At 32.7% G+C, this 16787-nt stretch overlaps 1 protein-coding gene across 5 annotated transcripts in view; it reads left to right on the forward strand.

Moving 5' to 3' along the window:
- Positions 1-13553, forward strand: part of ARHGAP5 (Rho GTPase activating protein 5) — a 73209-nt gene extending 59656 nt beyond the window's left edge. For 3 of the 5 annotated variants that reach the window (XM_047736391.1, XM_047736390.1, XM_047736394.1), the window contains 4 exons: positions 1870-1947; positions 4516-4647; positions 5351-5456; positions 8355-9914. In XM_047736391.1, the coding sequence (XP_047592347.1) occupies positions 1870-1947; positions 4516-4647; positions 5351-5456; positions 8355-8682 (644 nt within the window). In that variant the 3' untranslated portion in view covers positions 8683-9914. Of the gene's footprint in view, positions 1-1869; positions 1948-4515; positions 4648-5350; positions 5457-8354; positions 9915-10249; positions 11803-11856 lie in introns of those variants that run through there. The other 2 variants (XM_047736393.1, XM_047736392.1) reach the window with 2 other exon arrangements.
- The last annotated feature ends 3234 nt before the right edge of the window (positions 13554-16787 follow it).

The following is a 16787-nucleotide window of genomic DNA, read 5'->3' on the forward strand; positions in this document are numbered from 1 at the left end:
AGGTAAGTATTACCTGTTTTAGAACTTGATATAAATGGAATCATACAAAATAAATTCTTTGGTGTATGGTTTCTTTCATTAATTACAGAATAATTCATGTTGATCATGTCAGTAAAATTTTGTAACATTTAAAAAATACAACTTTAGCCCATGAAACTTGTCATTGGATTTTTGCTCCCTTTTATGTTCATGGATTTCTGAATATTACCTTTTTTCCTCCAGCATGAGATACACTTTGTTCTTTCCTGTTGTGTTTTCTTTGTAAACACTAAGGTAATTCTAATAACTAGGTGGGAAAATAGAAGGAATTAATAATACATTATCCCATGCAAAAGTTGTGACATTGGTCAAGGAATATTTCAGATAATCTACTTTTTCATTCTTTTTTTTTTTGTTTTGTTTTGTTTTCTATTTGTTTCTTGTTTTTTGTTACTCCTTTGATCATAAGAGTACAGTGCCTTATCAAATTGAGTTTCTTTTAGAAGTGCTTTGAGGAACTTGATGGAATGTGGAATATAGCTGTAGACTTTTGGCCAGTGACATATAAATGTTAGATCTTTGTTACTTTCTACAAGTCCCTGAGGCTTTTCTTTTTTCTTTCTTTCTCCGCCCCCCCCTTCAGTAGAATTTCTTCAAGTGTTTAGATTCTGTAATTTCAGTTGATTTTTCAAGGTCATTCATTCATTACTCTCTCATCTCCATTCTGGTTCTATTATTTCTTCTAAAATTTCCAGTTCTTTCTTTATTTCTGATTTTTTGCTAAAATTTAACTATTTTTTATTTCTAGTGTGTTTATGATTGCTTATTGAAATATTTAATGATAGCTGCTTTAAAATTCTTGTCAGTTCATTCCAAAACTGATGCCTTTGTGTTGGGGTCTGTTAAATTGTCTTTCCTTATTCATGTTGAAATTTTCTTTGTGGTATGATGAATGAAGTTAGCTTTATTGTTTTTTCCCAGACATTTTGGAGATTATGCTATGAGATTTTGGATCTTCTGTTTTAGCAGACCTCTTCTGACACTGCACCAGCAGGGAAGGAGAGCTGCTTCATTACTTCAAGTTGGGGTTGGAAATCCAGATGCCCTACTTGGTCTCCATGAGGCTCTACTAACACTGCCATGGTGGGGAGGGTAGTTTCCCTCTTACCTAAGGATTTAGTCTCCATTCACCCTTATTTGACATTCCAGGAAGGGGAAGGCGAGGTGTCCCTTTTCTTGCTGCTGGGCAGAAGTGGAATTCTAATCTCCCTGCTTGGTCACAACTGATGTCTTTGGCCAGAGAAGGGCAGTTAACGATAAAAAAAAAAAAGTTTTGTTTTACTTTCTTTTTGTTTGTTTATTGTTTGTTTTGTCTTGCTAAGTCTATACCTTTCACTAGAGAAGGCAGGTTTTTCTTGTTGTGGTTGGTTTTCTGTTACTTTCTTTTTTTCCTTTTTTTGCCTGTGCTTAGTGGTAGTTCTGGGTTGCAGGCTTCTGTTGCCCAGTCCAGTATAAGGCAAAAAGAAAACCTGGAGAACTCATTGTCCTATTTTGTTCTTCAAGTTCCAGGGTCATTAGTTAGCTCACCTTCTCTCTACCAGTCTTTTGACTTTCTGTTCATTGTGCTCAGGAATTTTAGCTGTATTTGGTGGAAGAAATAAGGAGAAACTCTGCTTCTCATTTTGCATGGAACCTGGGTGTCCTAAATTATTAAACAGAAAAAATAGTCCATTGAGAATTTAAAAAGAGATCCTTTAAAAAATTTAATTCTTAACAGTAGTTTACCACCTTGTTTTTGTAAGTCACTGAGACGTATATAAGCTTAAGTATTAACTTTGTTGTAGATAAGTATGTATGTGTAAAAGCTTGTGTATTTCTTTCTTCTTTTAGGATTATGTACTGAAGGACTCTACCGTGTTAGTGGGAACAAAACTGATCAAGACAATATTCAAAAGCAGTTTGATCAAGGTATGGTATATAAAATAAAATCATTTTTTAAATTATTTTCCTTATTGAAATTTCATGGTGGGAAGATTGATTTTCTAAGGTTATGGGATTTTGAGGGGTAAGGATTTTAAAACAGGATTAGAAGTATGTGGGGCACCTGGGTGGCTCAGTGGTTAAGTGTCTGCCTTCGGCTCAGGTCATGATCCCAGAGTCCTGGGATCGAGCCCCGCATCAGGCTCCCTGATCAGTGGAAGCCTGTTTCTGCCTCTCTCACTCCCCCTGCTTGTGTTCCCTCTCTCACTGTGTGTCTCTCTGTCAAATAAATAAATAAAATCTTTACAAAAAAAAAAAAAAAAAAAAGGATAAGAAGTATGTGATAGAATAAATACCATAGTCAGGAAATAGAAGAACTATAAAGATCCATTACCAGAATTAGAAAAGCAGTAAATTAACTTATGAGATACCAGCATCTTTGTATCTAAGAGACAGTACTTACTTAAAGATGCAGTTGAAATTTTTTTTCATGCTATAGGGCCAGCTAGCCATTAGGAATGAAGGCAAAACAATTCTCTACTCAAAGCAAATTCTGTAAGAAATCAAAGTTTTAAATAGGAAAAATGAAAACTGAGCATTATGGAGAAAAAGGAGTGGATATTTTTGTAATCTTAGAGTAGGGAAAGGCCTAAATTTGATATGAAGCCCAGAAAGCATAGACAAGATAATAAGTTGGACTACCTAAAAATGTAAGAATTCTATGTGAGATGATGGATAAAACATAAAATCAGGAGACAAACTATAAAGTTGAAGAAGGTGTGGAATATTACCTAGCTAGATTAAACTGTTCACATCAGAAGAAAGTGACCAACCAAGTATATGAAAATATGCTTTTGTCTCTGATTTATAGATACAAAATTAAAACAAAAAGATTTGGTTTTGATTTATAATCTGTGAAAAAGATTGTTGAAAGAGTGTAGACAAGCAGGTATGTTGACTTTTGAGAAGCAGTTCATGTATATCTATTAAAATTCATATTATCTTTGCTAGAGAAATTACACTTAAAATATTTATGTTACCAAAGTCTTAGTTTAAGCTTACCAAGATATACTTGAAAGGTCATTCATTGCAGCATTGTCTGAAATTTTTAAAAAGGGGGTGGGGGCCTGTCCACTGGGCTTATAAGTAGAATATTAGATAGCCACGTAAACTGTAGATTTGTGTGTGTTTTCGTTACTTTAAAAGTATATTGTATATATAGTATGTAATTTTAAAAAAAATATTTTGTTGGATAAACTGGACTTCATAATATCAAATTTGTGCATTTTCACTTAACAATAATGAAGGAGCGGGTAGTGGTGAATACTAGGGCCTCTTGAATTAGATTTCCTGTTTTGTTTTCTGGTTCTGCCACTTACTATCTTTGAGCCATAGGAAAGTTAATTTTTCTAAATCCTAACTTTATCATATTTAGAATGGGAGTAATTAGATGAACTATGATGAATAATGAGATAATGAAGAGTTTTCTATACAACCATATTAAATATTCTTCAGGTAGCTGTTGTTACAGAGAATGTAGCCTAAGAAAATAAGATTTATTATATAAAAGTGTTTATAATAGTATCTGTGATTCTTTTAAATAAAATCCAAATGTTCAGTAATAAAATATTATATAAATTGTTAGATCTGGGAGAATATTTTGGGGTCATTAAAACTAGGGCAAAAGACCAGTAATGAGTTAAGGATTATATATAGGTTCTTGGTACTGTTTTTTCAATTTTCAGTTATATTACAATTAAATGTTACCTAGCACACACAGAAAAGTTTTTTAAAATTGCCTGTAAAATTTTAATAATCTTAGGTAATGCCTTAAAAATGAAATCCAGTATAAAATGTATTTATGATTTTTCTGGTTGTTTTATTTTTTTAATGAGTAGAAAAGGGCTAAAAGGAAATATGGTAAAATAAAGTATAAACAGTGATTATCTCTAGGTGAAGGGGTAATTTTTTTCTCTTGTTAGTCTGTGTTTATACATTTTCCATCATAAGTATGCATTGTACTTATAAAAGGAAAATATTAATTCTTTTAATAGCAAATTAACCTTATGATACACCTTTAGTATGTTCCATTCTTGTCTTTTAAGTCAGAATTTCACTGCTAAGTGTTGAACTTAAAATATTTCATTTAAAAAATTAACGTAAGCTAGAAGGTATAAACTCAGATTTATGTGCTTAATTCCTATCTTTTGTCTTTCAGTTTTCTTATTACCTTTTTAAATAGCTTATGTAAACAAAACATTTCAAAAGATAGATGTTAGTGAAAGCTAATGTTCTTCAACATATTTATAAGCCTCCCAGCACTTTTTGTTGTAATAGAAGATGCTTCTTGCTTGGTTCTCTCTTCCCTTATGTCAGGCAAACTTACTAGAAGAGTGGGGGCGAGATGAATCAGCCTGTAAAGAAACATGGCTGATGAGAAGATTCTAAAATCTCTGGATCTACAAATACCTGTTTAGCTTACTTCTCTTATAATATATTAAAAATTTATTTTATAAAAAAGAATTTATTTTATAAATTTAAATTTTTGTCTTGTAGATCATAATATCAGTCTAGTATCAATGGAAGTAACAGTAAATGCTGTAGCTGGAGCTCTTAAAGCTTTCTTTGCAGATCTGCCAGACCCTTTAATTCCATATTCTCTTCATCCAGAGTTACTGGAAGCAGCAAGTAAGTTATAAGCCTTCTTTTTTGGAGAGGGATGATGATGGCGGGTGTTATATATTATATATTGATTGCTATATATTAAAATCAGTCATGCACTAGAATGTGTAGCTAAAAAAATGTTAACTTACGAGACTCTTTCTTAAATGTATTTTCCTCCAAGTAAACAAAATCAGAACCTGTGGGGGGTGGGGGTGTTCCCCAGGAATATTTAATTTTAGCTGGTCTCTCAAGTGATTCAGTGCTTCTAGAAGTTTGAAGATCATTTTGCTAGAAATTTGAGATTTGCATTTTTGATTCAAGCTCAGAGGCTTTGTAAGAAAATTAAATGAACTCTTCAAATGAATGTATCTATAATGTATTTCAGTAAAATTTTAACATATGTATGGTGTGTACATGTGTGTATTTAAATTTTTTAAAGTCAAATTAACTTTGGCCTCTTGCCTTCATTTTTTGAAAAAGATAGGAACATAGGTACTTACTGTCTCTGTGTCTCTTAGGCCCTCTCTAGCTTTATTTGGAGAAAGGCTGTTGTAATAAATGATGAAGTATTTAGCAGGTTCTTTAGAATATTTTGTTTTTGTTTACCTATCCTAATGTGCTTCAGAAAGATTGTTCATTGTCTTTTACAATAAGCAAAGCAGAAAGCTTTATCAAATATTTTAAATGTGTAAGTTTCAACAGATTTCTCTCTACTTTAATTTTACAGAAATCCCAGATAAAACAGAACGTCTTCATGCATTGAAAGAAATTGTTAAGAAATTTCATCCTGTAAACTACGATGTATTCAGATACGTAATAACACATCTAAACAGGTATTTTTTATTTTTTGTTTTTGCAAATGCACTATAAATTTCGAACTTTAGACTTTATAAATATAAGAGAAAAGGCAAACTAAACATACAGTTCAGTTTTGTTTCTATTTTTTCTGGATTTTTAAAATAGATTTTTCACCAACTTGTTTAAAGAAAGACATATGACTTTTTTTAGTACATTTAATGATTATGAATAGTATAATAGGTACATCTTCCTTTTTTTTATTACTGTTATTTTTTAACACTTTTCTTCTGTAGATTCTTGGAATTATAGGTATGAAATGACTCTTAATCAAATCAGCCTCATTTGAAGTTGGAAGAATTGAGGTTTCTAGTCAGTGATGTAATGGAAATTTCTTTCTTCTAAAACTAACTTACTTTCTGAGGGAAAGTTACATGCTTAGAGGGAAATTGTATGCTCAGTGTCACATAATAAGTGACACATCTTATAAGTAGAATCTAAGTCTTATTAAGACATTTCATTTGCTTTTTGTATCACATTGTGTTGCTTTTGAATATCTTGCCTGTTTTGTTTGGATATAGCCCACAAGGTGGTATTTCATCAGAAACTTAAATTCATATTATAATCTACCCTGTTAACCTGAAGTGCAGGATACTAATCCTGTATTAAAAGCCTTAAGTATGTTAAGCTTCAAGTTTATTCTTTTTTCTAAAATGATACTACTCACAATGCCATTTCTTAAGTGAAAGACAATATTGTATAATAGCTTAAAGCTCCAACTGTTGAGTCAAACAGGCCTGGTTTTGAAACATTTTTATTAGTTCTTTGACCTTAGGCAGATTACTTACCTTCTGCAAGTCTTCATTTTCTTAACTATAAAAATGAGGAAACACTTCACAAAGTTGTTCTTGGGACTAAATAGAATTATTAGTATTTGGGCTAATTTTTTCAAAAGTCCATTCTTCATAATATTTTCTGTCGACACTTCAATGAACTGAAATTTGGGTGTTTGGGTTTTTTTGTTTGTTCTTAATAACATCAATGCTGTGTTTGTTTTTAATAACATTAATGTTAAATAAAACCCAAGTACATATCAGTTTCTATCTCTTAGAATATTAACCAATGTTTAAAGTTTTATTGTTGTAGTCAATGTAGTATAAAATTATATTAACATTCCTGGTAATTGTTTTCTGAAGTCTCCCTCCTTGAGAAAATACCAGCATACTAGTATAAACATATAATTAGTGGAATATCATCTTTTGAAAATTACCATACAAGTGGTTCTTGATATAATAACAGATGTGTACATGGTACTGTCAGAGACCTTACCCGATATGGAGTGTAAGGATGATTTGTGAAGATACTGTTGTCTGGCCAGATTAGAATGCTGAAGTAAGAATTGGACTCTTCCTTTGATCTTGTCAGAATGATCTTTCTATAAATATCTCTTCCCATTGAATAACATCCTGTATCCTAAAGAAAAACTATCTAAGTGGTCTGGTTCTAACTTCTTCAGTTACACCTTCTTTCCAGAAATTTCCCCCATGCACACATCAGGTAACTGTACTAAGCTAATAGCACTTAATCAAAAGTATCAGTTTGCACCTGTCTGTCATTACATCTTAACGTAACTGCCTTGGTCCTCAAACCAGCAGCAGCAGCATCACCTCAGAACTTCTTAGGAATGCAAATTATTAGGTCTCCCCTCAGATGTAATTATCAGTCTGTGTTTTAACAAGCCTTCCAGGAGGTTCTGATACACACTTAAGTTGAGAACCACTGTTTTGACTGAATTACCTTTCCTTCCTACCATTTTACCAGTTGCTCTTCACTCTTAACTCACACATCAAACATTATCTCTTCAAAGAAGCCTTCCCTGGCCACCCTCATCTCTTATTTGGTACCTTTCTTTTATAATTTTTGACCCTGCAGTTAGACCTGATGTCCGTACTCTAATTTCTCTCAACTTTAAGGTTTTTTCTTTTTTTCAGAATCTATACTTGCCTGCTGCACAGAAACACCTGACTGGGCCCACTATATTTTAATAAAAAGTTAATTTTAGGGGCACCTGGGTGGCTCAGTGGGTTAAAGCCTCTGCCTTCAGCTCAGGTCATGATCCCAGGGTCCTGGGATCGAGCCCCGCGTCTGGCTCTCTGCTCAGCGGGGAGCCTGCTTCCCCCTCCTCTCTCTGCCTGCCTCTCTGCCTACGTGTGATCTCTGTCTGTCAAGTAAATAAATAAGAAAATTTAAAAAAAAAAGAAGTAGATGTAAATCTTAATAATATATGATCATTTATAAATTATTATTAAATCCTAAGAATTTTAAGGCGGAACGTATTTCTGTGAACTATTGTCTTTCAAATTAAATTTGTAGCAAGGTAAAATATTTAATGATTGAAAAATTCTTTTTTGCAATACTAGAAACTAATTTTTTTTTTTTAAGTTAAAAAGCCTCTTGGAGCATTATAATAAAGTCATTTTTCTAGAGTTTGGTTTTTCCAAGGTTCAAAGAGATGGCATACCATACTTTGTCTCTTCATCTCTCATAATAGTCAAGGAATTTGTATATGCAATTAGAATTTTCTGTTTCTGTTGCCAGAAACTCATTAAAATTACCACATGTTTTCTTTTACTATGAGAAAAAGGTGGGGTTTTTTTCCCCCCGACACAAATTAAGGAGGCTTCTGTAAGTATAAAACCCCCGCATGTACAACCTTTTTTTAAAGACTATCTTTGGTTTTCATAAGGAATGGATTTTATTGCTGTCTCCTGATAACTGGAATTTAGTTTAACATCTTAGAATATACAAGAAGAAAAATGGTTTAAATTTGAAGTTAGGATAAAAGATTTTAAAACTATATCATCCGAGATCTACAATACTTAAATTGTCATGAATTTTGATTGGTTACTAACTGTTTTTTCCTGTCGTAATTTCAGGGTTAGTCAGCAAAATAAAATCAACCTAATGACGGCAGACAACTTATCCATCTGTTTTTGGCCAACATTGATGAGACCCGATTTTGAAAATCGAGAGTTTCTGTCTACCACTAAGATCCATCAATCTGTTGTTGAAACATTCATTCAGCAGTGTCAGTTTTTCTTTTATAATGGAGAAATTGTAGAAACTGTGAACACTGTGGCTCCTCCACCACCTTCAAACCCAGGACAGTTGGTGGAACCAATGGTACCGCTTCAGTTGCCACCACCCTTGCAACCTCAGCTGATTCAACCACAGTTACAGACAGATCCTCTTGGTATTATATAAGTAGGTATTGATTGCAGACAGCCTGAAGTTGACAAAAAGCAAAACTAAGCATGCATGTTTCAGGGTTCAGTAGTATACTTGATTTTTCTTACAGGTAATTCACATTCAAAATGATGAAACATTTTCTCTTTGAACTGTCTGGTATTCACTTACATTACAAATCTAAGACCATGGATAAGCATGACTGGAGAGGTTTAATTTTTATAAACAAAAATAGCTATAAAATACAAAGCTGCTGTTGCATGCAACCTTATTGCAATCAGTATATCATTCCTGTGGCATTTTCTGTCACATTATATTGTGAATAAAATTTTTCTATAGAAATTAAATGATTTAAAAACTCACATATATGAAACACTTAATGCTTTTCAGCCTGCTTTATGGCTGATTTTGTTATTTGATGTGTTAATTTGGGCAACTGAATTTACATTTTAGCAATCTGTGTAGATACCTAAAAGCCCAGTTAAGTATTTTATAATTTCAGGCTACTTATGCCATGCTTGGGATGTTGTCTGAAAGAAAGAAAAATACACTTAACATATTTCTGCTCCTTCATCTTCTAAGTAAACCTGTGGATAATTTGATGAGGGTTAAACAAAGATACTTCTTATACACACATACCAAGGACATACTTGTGGCTAAAGTGAGTTGATAATGTTGTGCAAAGGATAGTTGTCACCAACTCATTTCTTTATGGTCCATAATGACAAACATCTTGTATACTGTTAATTCTGTAAACAGATGCATGTTCAGAAGATCTATGATGGTCTTATAATCTTAATCTAATATATTTTAGATATTTTAATTTTTTCCCTCTTGGGAAATACATTTAGTATAGTGTAGAAAATACTTCATGACATTTTCATATAAGGGTTATATAACTTTTCGTACATAAACATGAAATTTGTTGTAGAAAATTCTTTAAACCAAACATTTTAATCTAGGACTTCAATTTAATCTGTTCCTTGAATCTATTTTTATGTGGCCCTTAAAAACATATCCAAAAATCCATTGCTAATATAGCAATAAAAATACTTTGGGTACTGACAACCTCTTTGAAGTGTGTATATATAAAATTGCAAACTTGTATTCATATTCTTTTCTGTGATATGTTGTACTAAAATCAAAATGCTTTAGCACCATTTTTTAAAAGAGTTTTTTCTTTTGACGTTGGTACCAGATTTGCTGTAAATTACTGCTGCTTTGGGGGTTAAACATTTTGTTAGCGAAGATACAACCAGAACACTAAAATATGGATAAAAATTTCAGAATAGGTGGCATAGGTAAATATTTTTAGACTTTATTCAGAATTCGTTTATTATCAAACCGTGCCATTTTTTTTCTGGAAAGGAAAAAAATGGTGTGTTTTTCATTGTTCAATTACATTTTTCTGTAGGAAGAGGAAATTCTTTGGTCCATATTGTAAACCTCATTCATATTGCAATTTTAAGGTTGTCTTATGTGTATTATAGTAAATAGATGATTTTGAGATTCAAGGCTCCTAAGAGTTTGATTTGCTCATTTTTCCCTAAAATAAATACTGTCTTTCCCAACTGTTATGTCCTAGGTATTGTACTTCTAATTTCAACTTCAGAATCAAGATGTCAACATGAACCAGGCTGCTGTTGAAGTACATGTATATTATAAATTATCTTATTTGTGTTATACTCTTATGTGTTATTATCTTTTCTAAGAAAACAAAGTCCCTATTATTCCTATTGCAAAGCACACAGGAATTAAGAAAGTACAGTAATTTTTAAAAAGAAAAATCCGGTAAATGTAGTATTCTTAACTTGTTCTATATTACTTAATAACCTATTGTCTATATAGCTTTAATTTATAGCTGTCAGTTTAACATTGGCATGTCTGGCAAAGAAAATTAAACTTTAAGAGTTTTATAAACTGTTTCTAGGTTGCTAAAGAATTTATTTTTCTACTATATATGGTATAGACAAAGCTCAAAACTATGTACAGGAAAAAAAGCCTGACTATTTCTTTTAGAAGTAGGCTGAAAAAAGAATTTTCAGAACTGTTCTTGTCTTCAGTTCATTCGTCATGACTTTGCTATTGTAATATGTGAATCCCAGTTTATTTAAGCTATTCTCTTTTATACTGTGTTAATTTAACTTTCATGTACATTTAGTACCATTTTTGTTATTAAAACTAGCATTTACCATATTCCACATTAACTACCTTACACCTTCCCCAAAACTTATCTCTGCTTTTCTATGCGTACTATAATTGATTTGAAAACCTTCGTAGGGGTCATTTAAAATTCTGCATTTGGTTCAGTTAACCTGTAGGTTACAGTTAATTGAAAATTAAAGTACAGTTTAAAGCTCAGTCTGTTACACTGAATTGATTGCGTTTGTTTTTGCCAAGGGCTTAGATATGTTTTTAAATATTAGAAAAATAATTCTAAGAACAGAATAATATAATTAAACTTTTTTTCTGGTAAGTTACTGGAAGGTTTCACTGTTTAGGGACATAATGTATATGAGACTTAAAGGATGAAAAGAATATTAGGTAGTCTCATAATTATGGGTAAATATTAAGGCATTATATTTTAAAATTTTAAATAAAATTCCATCTACACACATGTTGCCATTGTTTCATTTAAGCTTTAGTGCTTATAGTTATTATAATATTATACTTAACAGTGTCTAAATTAGCAATATAAAGAAGCATAGTGGTACTTCTTTTCAAATTTTTAGTAGATTTATTGGAAGACAAATTCTATTCAACAGACACTAGGATATACAATTAATTTTAGAGCAAAGTTCTAGGCATAATACATTTCCATTTGAAATGGTATTTGTTTAGTAGTGCTTTTCTCCCCCTAAAATATACTATATATATACTGTAGGTAACAGCAATCTAACTTAGCCAAAAAGCAGCTTTTATTTTCCATACTGTGTGTAAATAATGTAGACCTTTTTTTTTTCTTTTGGTGATACTGGAATTTAATTTCTAATATCTCTTAGATACAAACAAAGGGAACAATTGGAATAAGAATTTAGGCCTTAGCGTCCATGGTGATTTTTAGTTTTTTATACAGTAATGTGATGCTATTTGTCAACTGGATATAAATATATATATATATATAATTTTAAAAAGTCAGAAGTGCTTTGTTTCTTTGTTTATAATTAATGTAATTTTGTGCTTCACCCACAGGATGCTGCAGTAAATTAAATATCAGTGAAGCTTCTTCTGTGTAAAGAATGCTATGAATAAAACATTAAGAAGCTGTGTAATTTTAAGTTACAGTTGCCTCTAATTTTACCATTTCATTGGTAAAAAGTTTTTTAGGGGGGTGCGTAAAATAGGAAAATAAAAATAAATTTGTCAATATGATGAAAGTTTTATTAGGGAGGTATATTACTGAGTTTTTACTGTACCATGAGTGGAGATCCAAAGTTCATTTTGGATATATACATACTGATGGAGATGCACTTTTTAAATGTTCAGGAAAAGATGGATTGCTCAGATTTCTGACTCAGCTGTTACATGGACCTGAATTTTGAGCTATGGCTAGACATTCTTTTGAGCCACTGGAAATATTTTTTGAAGCCCATTCTAGTTTATTAGCAGAGCTGCTAACACTGAAGAATATACTTTTGTTTTCTCTTCATGGATTGTTAATATTAAGCCCAGTATTGTGGATGTACTCAGATTCTATGGATCTGGTAAAGTTTGTTTAACTTTAGTCTTTGTGTTTGTCTTGAATTCAGTCATTTTAATTAATTACTTCAGTTTTTAGGCTGAACACTTTCTGATCTGGGTCAGTGCTTTATAGGTCTTACTTAATTTTTTATTGTATTTGAACTCTTGGAATTCTAAGCAGCCATTTCAATTTATCAAATATCTGGAAATAAAATTTTCTAAGATTTAATAGGGGAAAGAATTACTCTTCTAAACTGATTTCTCATGGTAACGTCTGTGTGTAGCAAACTGTACAGGCATTATTATCTCATACCCAGCATCTAGCTGTTAGATATGCAGGTACCATGATCTTCTTAAAGTAGTTAAAATCTAATTGTTGAACTTTGGACAAAACATTCACTGTTAAAGTTGAACCTTATCATCCTTTTACCGTGATTCCATTTATCCCCCCCACCTCATATTAGTTTTATTTCTTTGTGAGTAGGTGGGTCTAGGTGGGGGGATCCATAGTTAAATCATATCATTTAAATCTTAACGTATTTAATACTAGTCTTAGAGAAATCTTTCAGGCAATAGGAATGATTTTGAAAAGCTAATCAGTGATAGTCAAAGTTAAGATTTTTATTACTAAGTTAATATATAAAGTTATAAGCCTTAAAATTAATACAGTGCTAGCAGTTCAGGTTTAGTCATTTTACTGATAGTCTAAGATTTACAATATATACCCGTGAGTAATTGTCATGGAATTTGTGGAAATAACGTTTGTATATTCCCTCAATATAGATTTTCTATTCAATTTTATTTGCCTCACGTAAAAATTATGAACAATTTAATAATGGCTCTCCTGTTCTGAAAGTTTACGTGATTTTTAGTTAAGATTCTATTAGTGTTATGACCTGTTTTTTCAGATTTATTTCTATTCTGTATTAAATCTTACTTCAATACAGGTGATATAGGCTTAACAATTGACTTATGTATTCATTGCTTTACTAAACCATCCAAGTTACTTGTAATTAGGTATCTATACTCACAAGATCATTTTCTTATGGCCTTGAACTGAAGGTTTTGTCCTAATCATTTAATGTGTTTTAAGTGCTTGCCAGTTTTTAAAAGATTTTACCCATTTTAAATTTGGAGCTTTCAGTTTTCTTTCTCTTTTCTCTAGATTTTTGGTATTTCATTTTATTCAAATAAATGTCTTTCTAGTTGTTCATTAAAGCCACCTTATATTTAATAACCTAAAATAAGTAAGATTAGAAGCAATCTATACTATCCTTGCTGTTATTATTTGTATAGGACTTAGGTTATTTTAAGAGTGTAGGTGAAAAGTTTTTAAAAACAACAAAAACCCAAGCTGTCTGAAAGAACATAACCTTTAGATACCCTGTCAAATTTACTTCTTGGAAATTCATTTTCAGGTTTTTCATCTTTGTTGGTGCTCAGAGATATAATTGCTAAATGCTCTTGGTTTATAGAGAGAAACCATTATCAAGGATGTCTTTTTCAAATACAAACTAAAATGCTCTATCCAATTCTTTAGTTATAAAATGATGGTTATGGGGCACCAGTCTGGCTCAGTCAGTGAAGCATGTGACTCTTGATTTTAGGGTTGTGAGTTCAAGCCCCACATTGGGTGTAGAAATTACTTAATAAAATCTTTTTTTTTTAATGGAAGTTGTAAGTTACTTAAAAATCCATTTATAATAATTATTTTCATGGTGTAGATCAAGGTGAGCAAACTTTTTCTATCAAAGAGCAGATGGTAGGTATTTTAGTCTTAGCAGGCCATATGATCTCAGTTCTATTGTTGTAGTGCTAAAAGAGCCATAAACAATAAAAATAAAGGAACATGACTGTGTTCCAGTAAAACTGTGTCTACAGAAAATATGCAGCAGACTGACTGAAATTGCCCCACAGACCAGATGATCACTGGCATGGATTGTTAGTAAAATCCAATCTTCCAAGTTTCCAGTTATATGTAGTAATTTATGATAGATTAAATAATATAGGCTGAAGTAATATTTTACAGAGGGTGGTGATAATTGTCCTCTATTTTAGCACCCTTTATTCCCAAAGGGAATTATCTTTTTTAGTTGTAATAAAGTAAATGAACTATGTGGAATAGTTCTTTAAAAGATCATAGTAAGTTATTGAAGCGTTATATCCAGTGTTTAAGACTGGTGATATAATTGTATATATCAGAATTAAGTTACTTCCACAGTTTTAATTCTTTTCAATCCTTTTCTTTCCTTTCCTATCCTTTCCTTTCCTTCTTTCCCTTCCCTTCCATCCTTCCATCATCCCTTCCTTTCGTTTTTAAACTGAGGCTGTGAGCAGGGGAGGGGCAGAGGGAGAGAATTCCAAGCAGGTTCCATGCCCAGAGCAAAGCCCAATGCAAGGCTCAGTCCCATGACTCAAAATTATGAGCCGAAACCAAGAGTTGGACGCTTAAGCAACTGAACCACCCAGGCATGCCCTGCCTTCTGTTCTTAAAGATGAAGTAACATTTTTTTTAAAGATTTACTTATTTTTAGTTTGACAAGGGAGAGTGGCAGAGGGAGAAGAAGAGAATCTCAACCAGACTCCCCACTGAGCATAGAACCACAGGGCTCAATCCTGAGATCATGACCTGAGCTGAAATCAAGAGCTAGATGCCTGACCACCTGACCCACCCAGGTGCTCCTTACAGTAATATTTTTAGTGGTGGTAATTGCATCTCTACACACTATACATTAATCATGAGCATACATTAAATACTTCAGTAGATTGTGATGTTACTGAAATAGTTAATATTTTTAAACAACTAGCCAAAAATGCCAAAATCATGTCCATAATGGATCTGGAAGTGTGTGTCCACTATTTAATGGATGATCTCTTCAAAATGTAAGTTTCTGCTTCTGAATCTTTTCGCTATTTTTAATCTACTTAAATGCCATATGAGGTGTAAAAGATTCAGACAAATTCAAGCAAGTTCCTTCAACTAAGAATAATGTTAAAAGTTCGCAGAATGTGCTGGCTTTTGAGTATTCTTCTGTTTATAGCCATGGTTTCCAAGTCTCAGAATCACTAGTGGAAACTATTTAAGCTATCCGGAAGTCATCCAACTATACAAATCTCTGAGGTGCAAGAATAAGAGATTTATTCCCAGTTACGTGCTTACATGTATTCCATCTGGGGAAGATTAAATGGAATTTCTGGAAGAAAAAGTTCGTATGAGAACGGTTCATTACATAGAAAAAGCCTTGGCATTCAAATTTAAACTTAACTTTGTGTCAATATGTAGACTTAATAGTTAGCAATTTTATGGCTGTAAGTTGTCATAAATTAGTCAAAACAGTATTTTAATGGCAAAGATCTGGGCGTATTATTAAGGAAGCTTTTACTGTTATTACTTAGAAAATTCAATTGTTTAGTCTTCTCCCTCTTTAACTCTTTGTGAATTAAAAGGTTCTGTCCGGGGTGCCTGGGTGGCTCAGTTGGTTATGCTACTACCTTCAGCTCGGGTCATGATCCCAGGGTCCTGGGATTGAGCCCCACATCAGACTCCTGCTCTTTGGGGAGCCTACTTCTCTCTCTCCTTCTGCCTGCTACCCCCCCCAACTTGTGCTCTCTCTCTCAAATAAATCTTTAAAAAAAAAAAAGTTCCATCAAAGAGGAAATTGAGAGTCAAAGGAATTGGAGGATACGGAGTGATTTGCATTGCAGAATGTGTGTGTGTGCGCGTGTGTGTGTGTGTTTAAAGATTTCTTATTTGACAGCAAGAGAGGGAGCACAAGCAGGGGGAATGGGAGAGGGAAAAGCAGGCCTCCCACTGGGCAGGGAGCCCAATGCATTGCTTGATCCCAGGACTATGGGGTCAAGACCTGAGCCAAAGGCAGATGCTTAACAACTAAAGCCACCCAGGCACTCCAGAATGTATTCATTATTGTAAATTTATATATTCTTGAGTTTTCCAAAGTCACAATTTTAATTTTTCTACCACTTTTAATTATTTGTCTTAGAAAAAAAACACTAGATTTTCAGTTTTTCACACGAGAGGATATAGCTCACTTCAGGTCAACAACATACTATCTATTAAGCAGGATAATTTTCAAAAGCCATACTTCAAAGGTATGTGATGTGGAAGGAGGGTGTACACGACTCAATCCCATAAAGGGGAGAATTATTCAGAGGTTAGTGGAAGATCACAAACTCTTTTACACTCTAGTTTACTTTGTAGAAGCTGGGCTTAGTCTGGGCATCAGGATTTGGTCCAGGTAAAGGGCCATGTTAGGGAGAGAAACCAGCTATGCTTTTGCTGATTGCATAGAACGGGAGTGACAAAATTGGAAGGTTTGAAAGCCTTAAAAGAATAGCCAGTTTTTCTACCAAGGTTTTTGTTAAGTGTGAAATTTGGGCTAAAAAGCTAAGCTGAAAAATTCTGAAAGGTAAAACTATCCCCT

This window comes from Lutra lutra, chromosome 7, assembly GCF_902655055.1.
Source record: "Lutra lutra chromosome 7, mLutLut1.2, whole genome shotgun sequence".
NCBI lineage: Eukaryota > Metazoa > Chordata > Mammalia > Carnivora > Mustelidae > Lutra > Lutra lutra.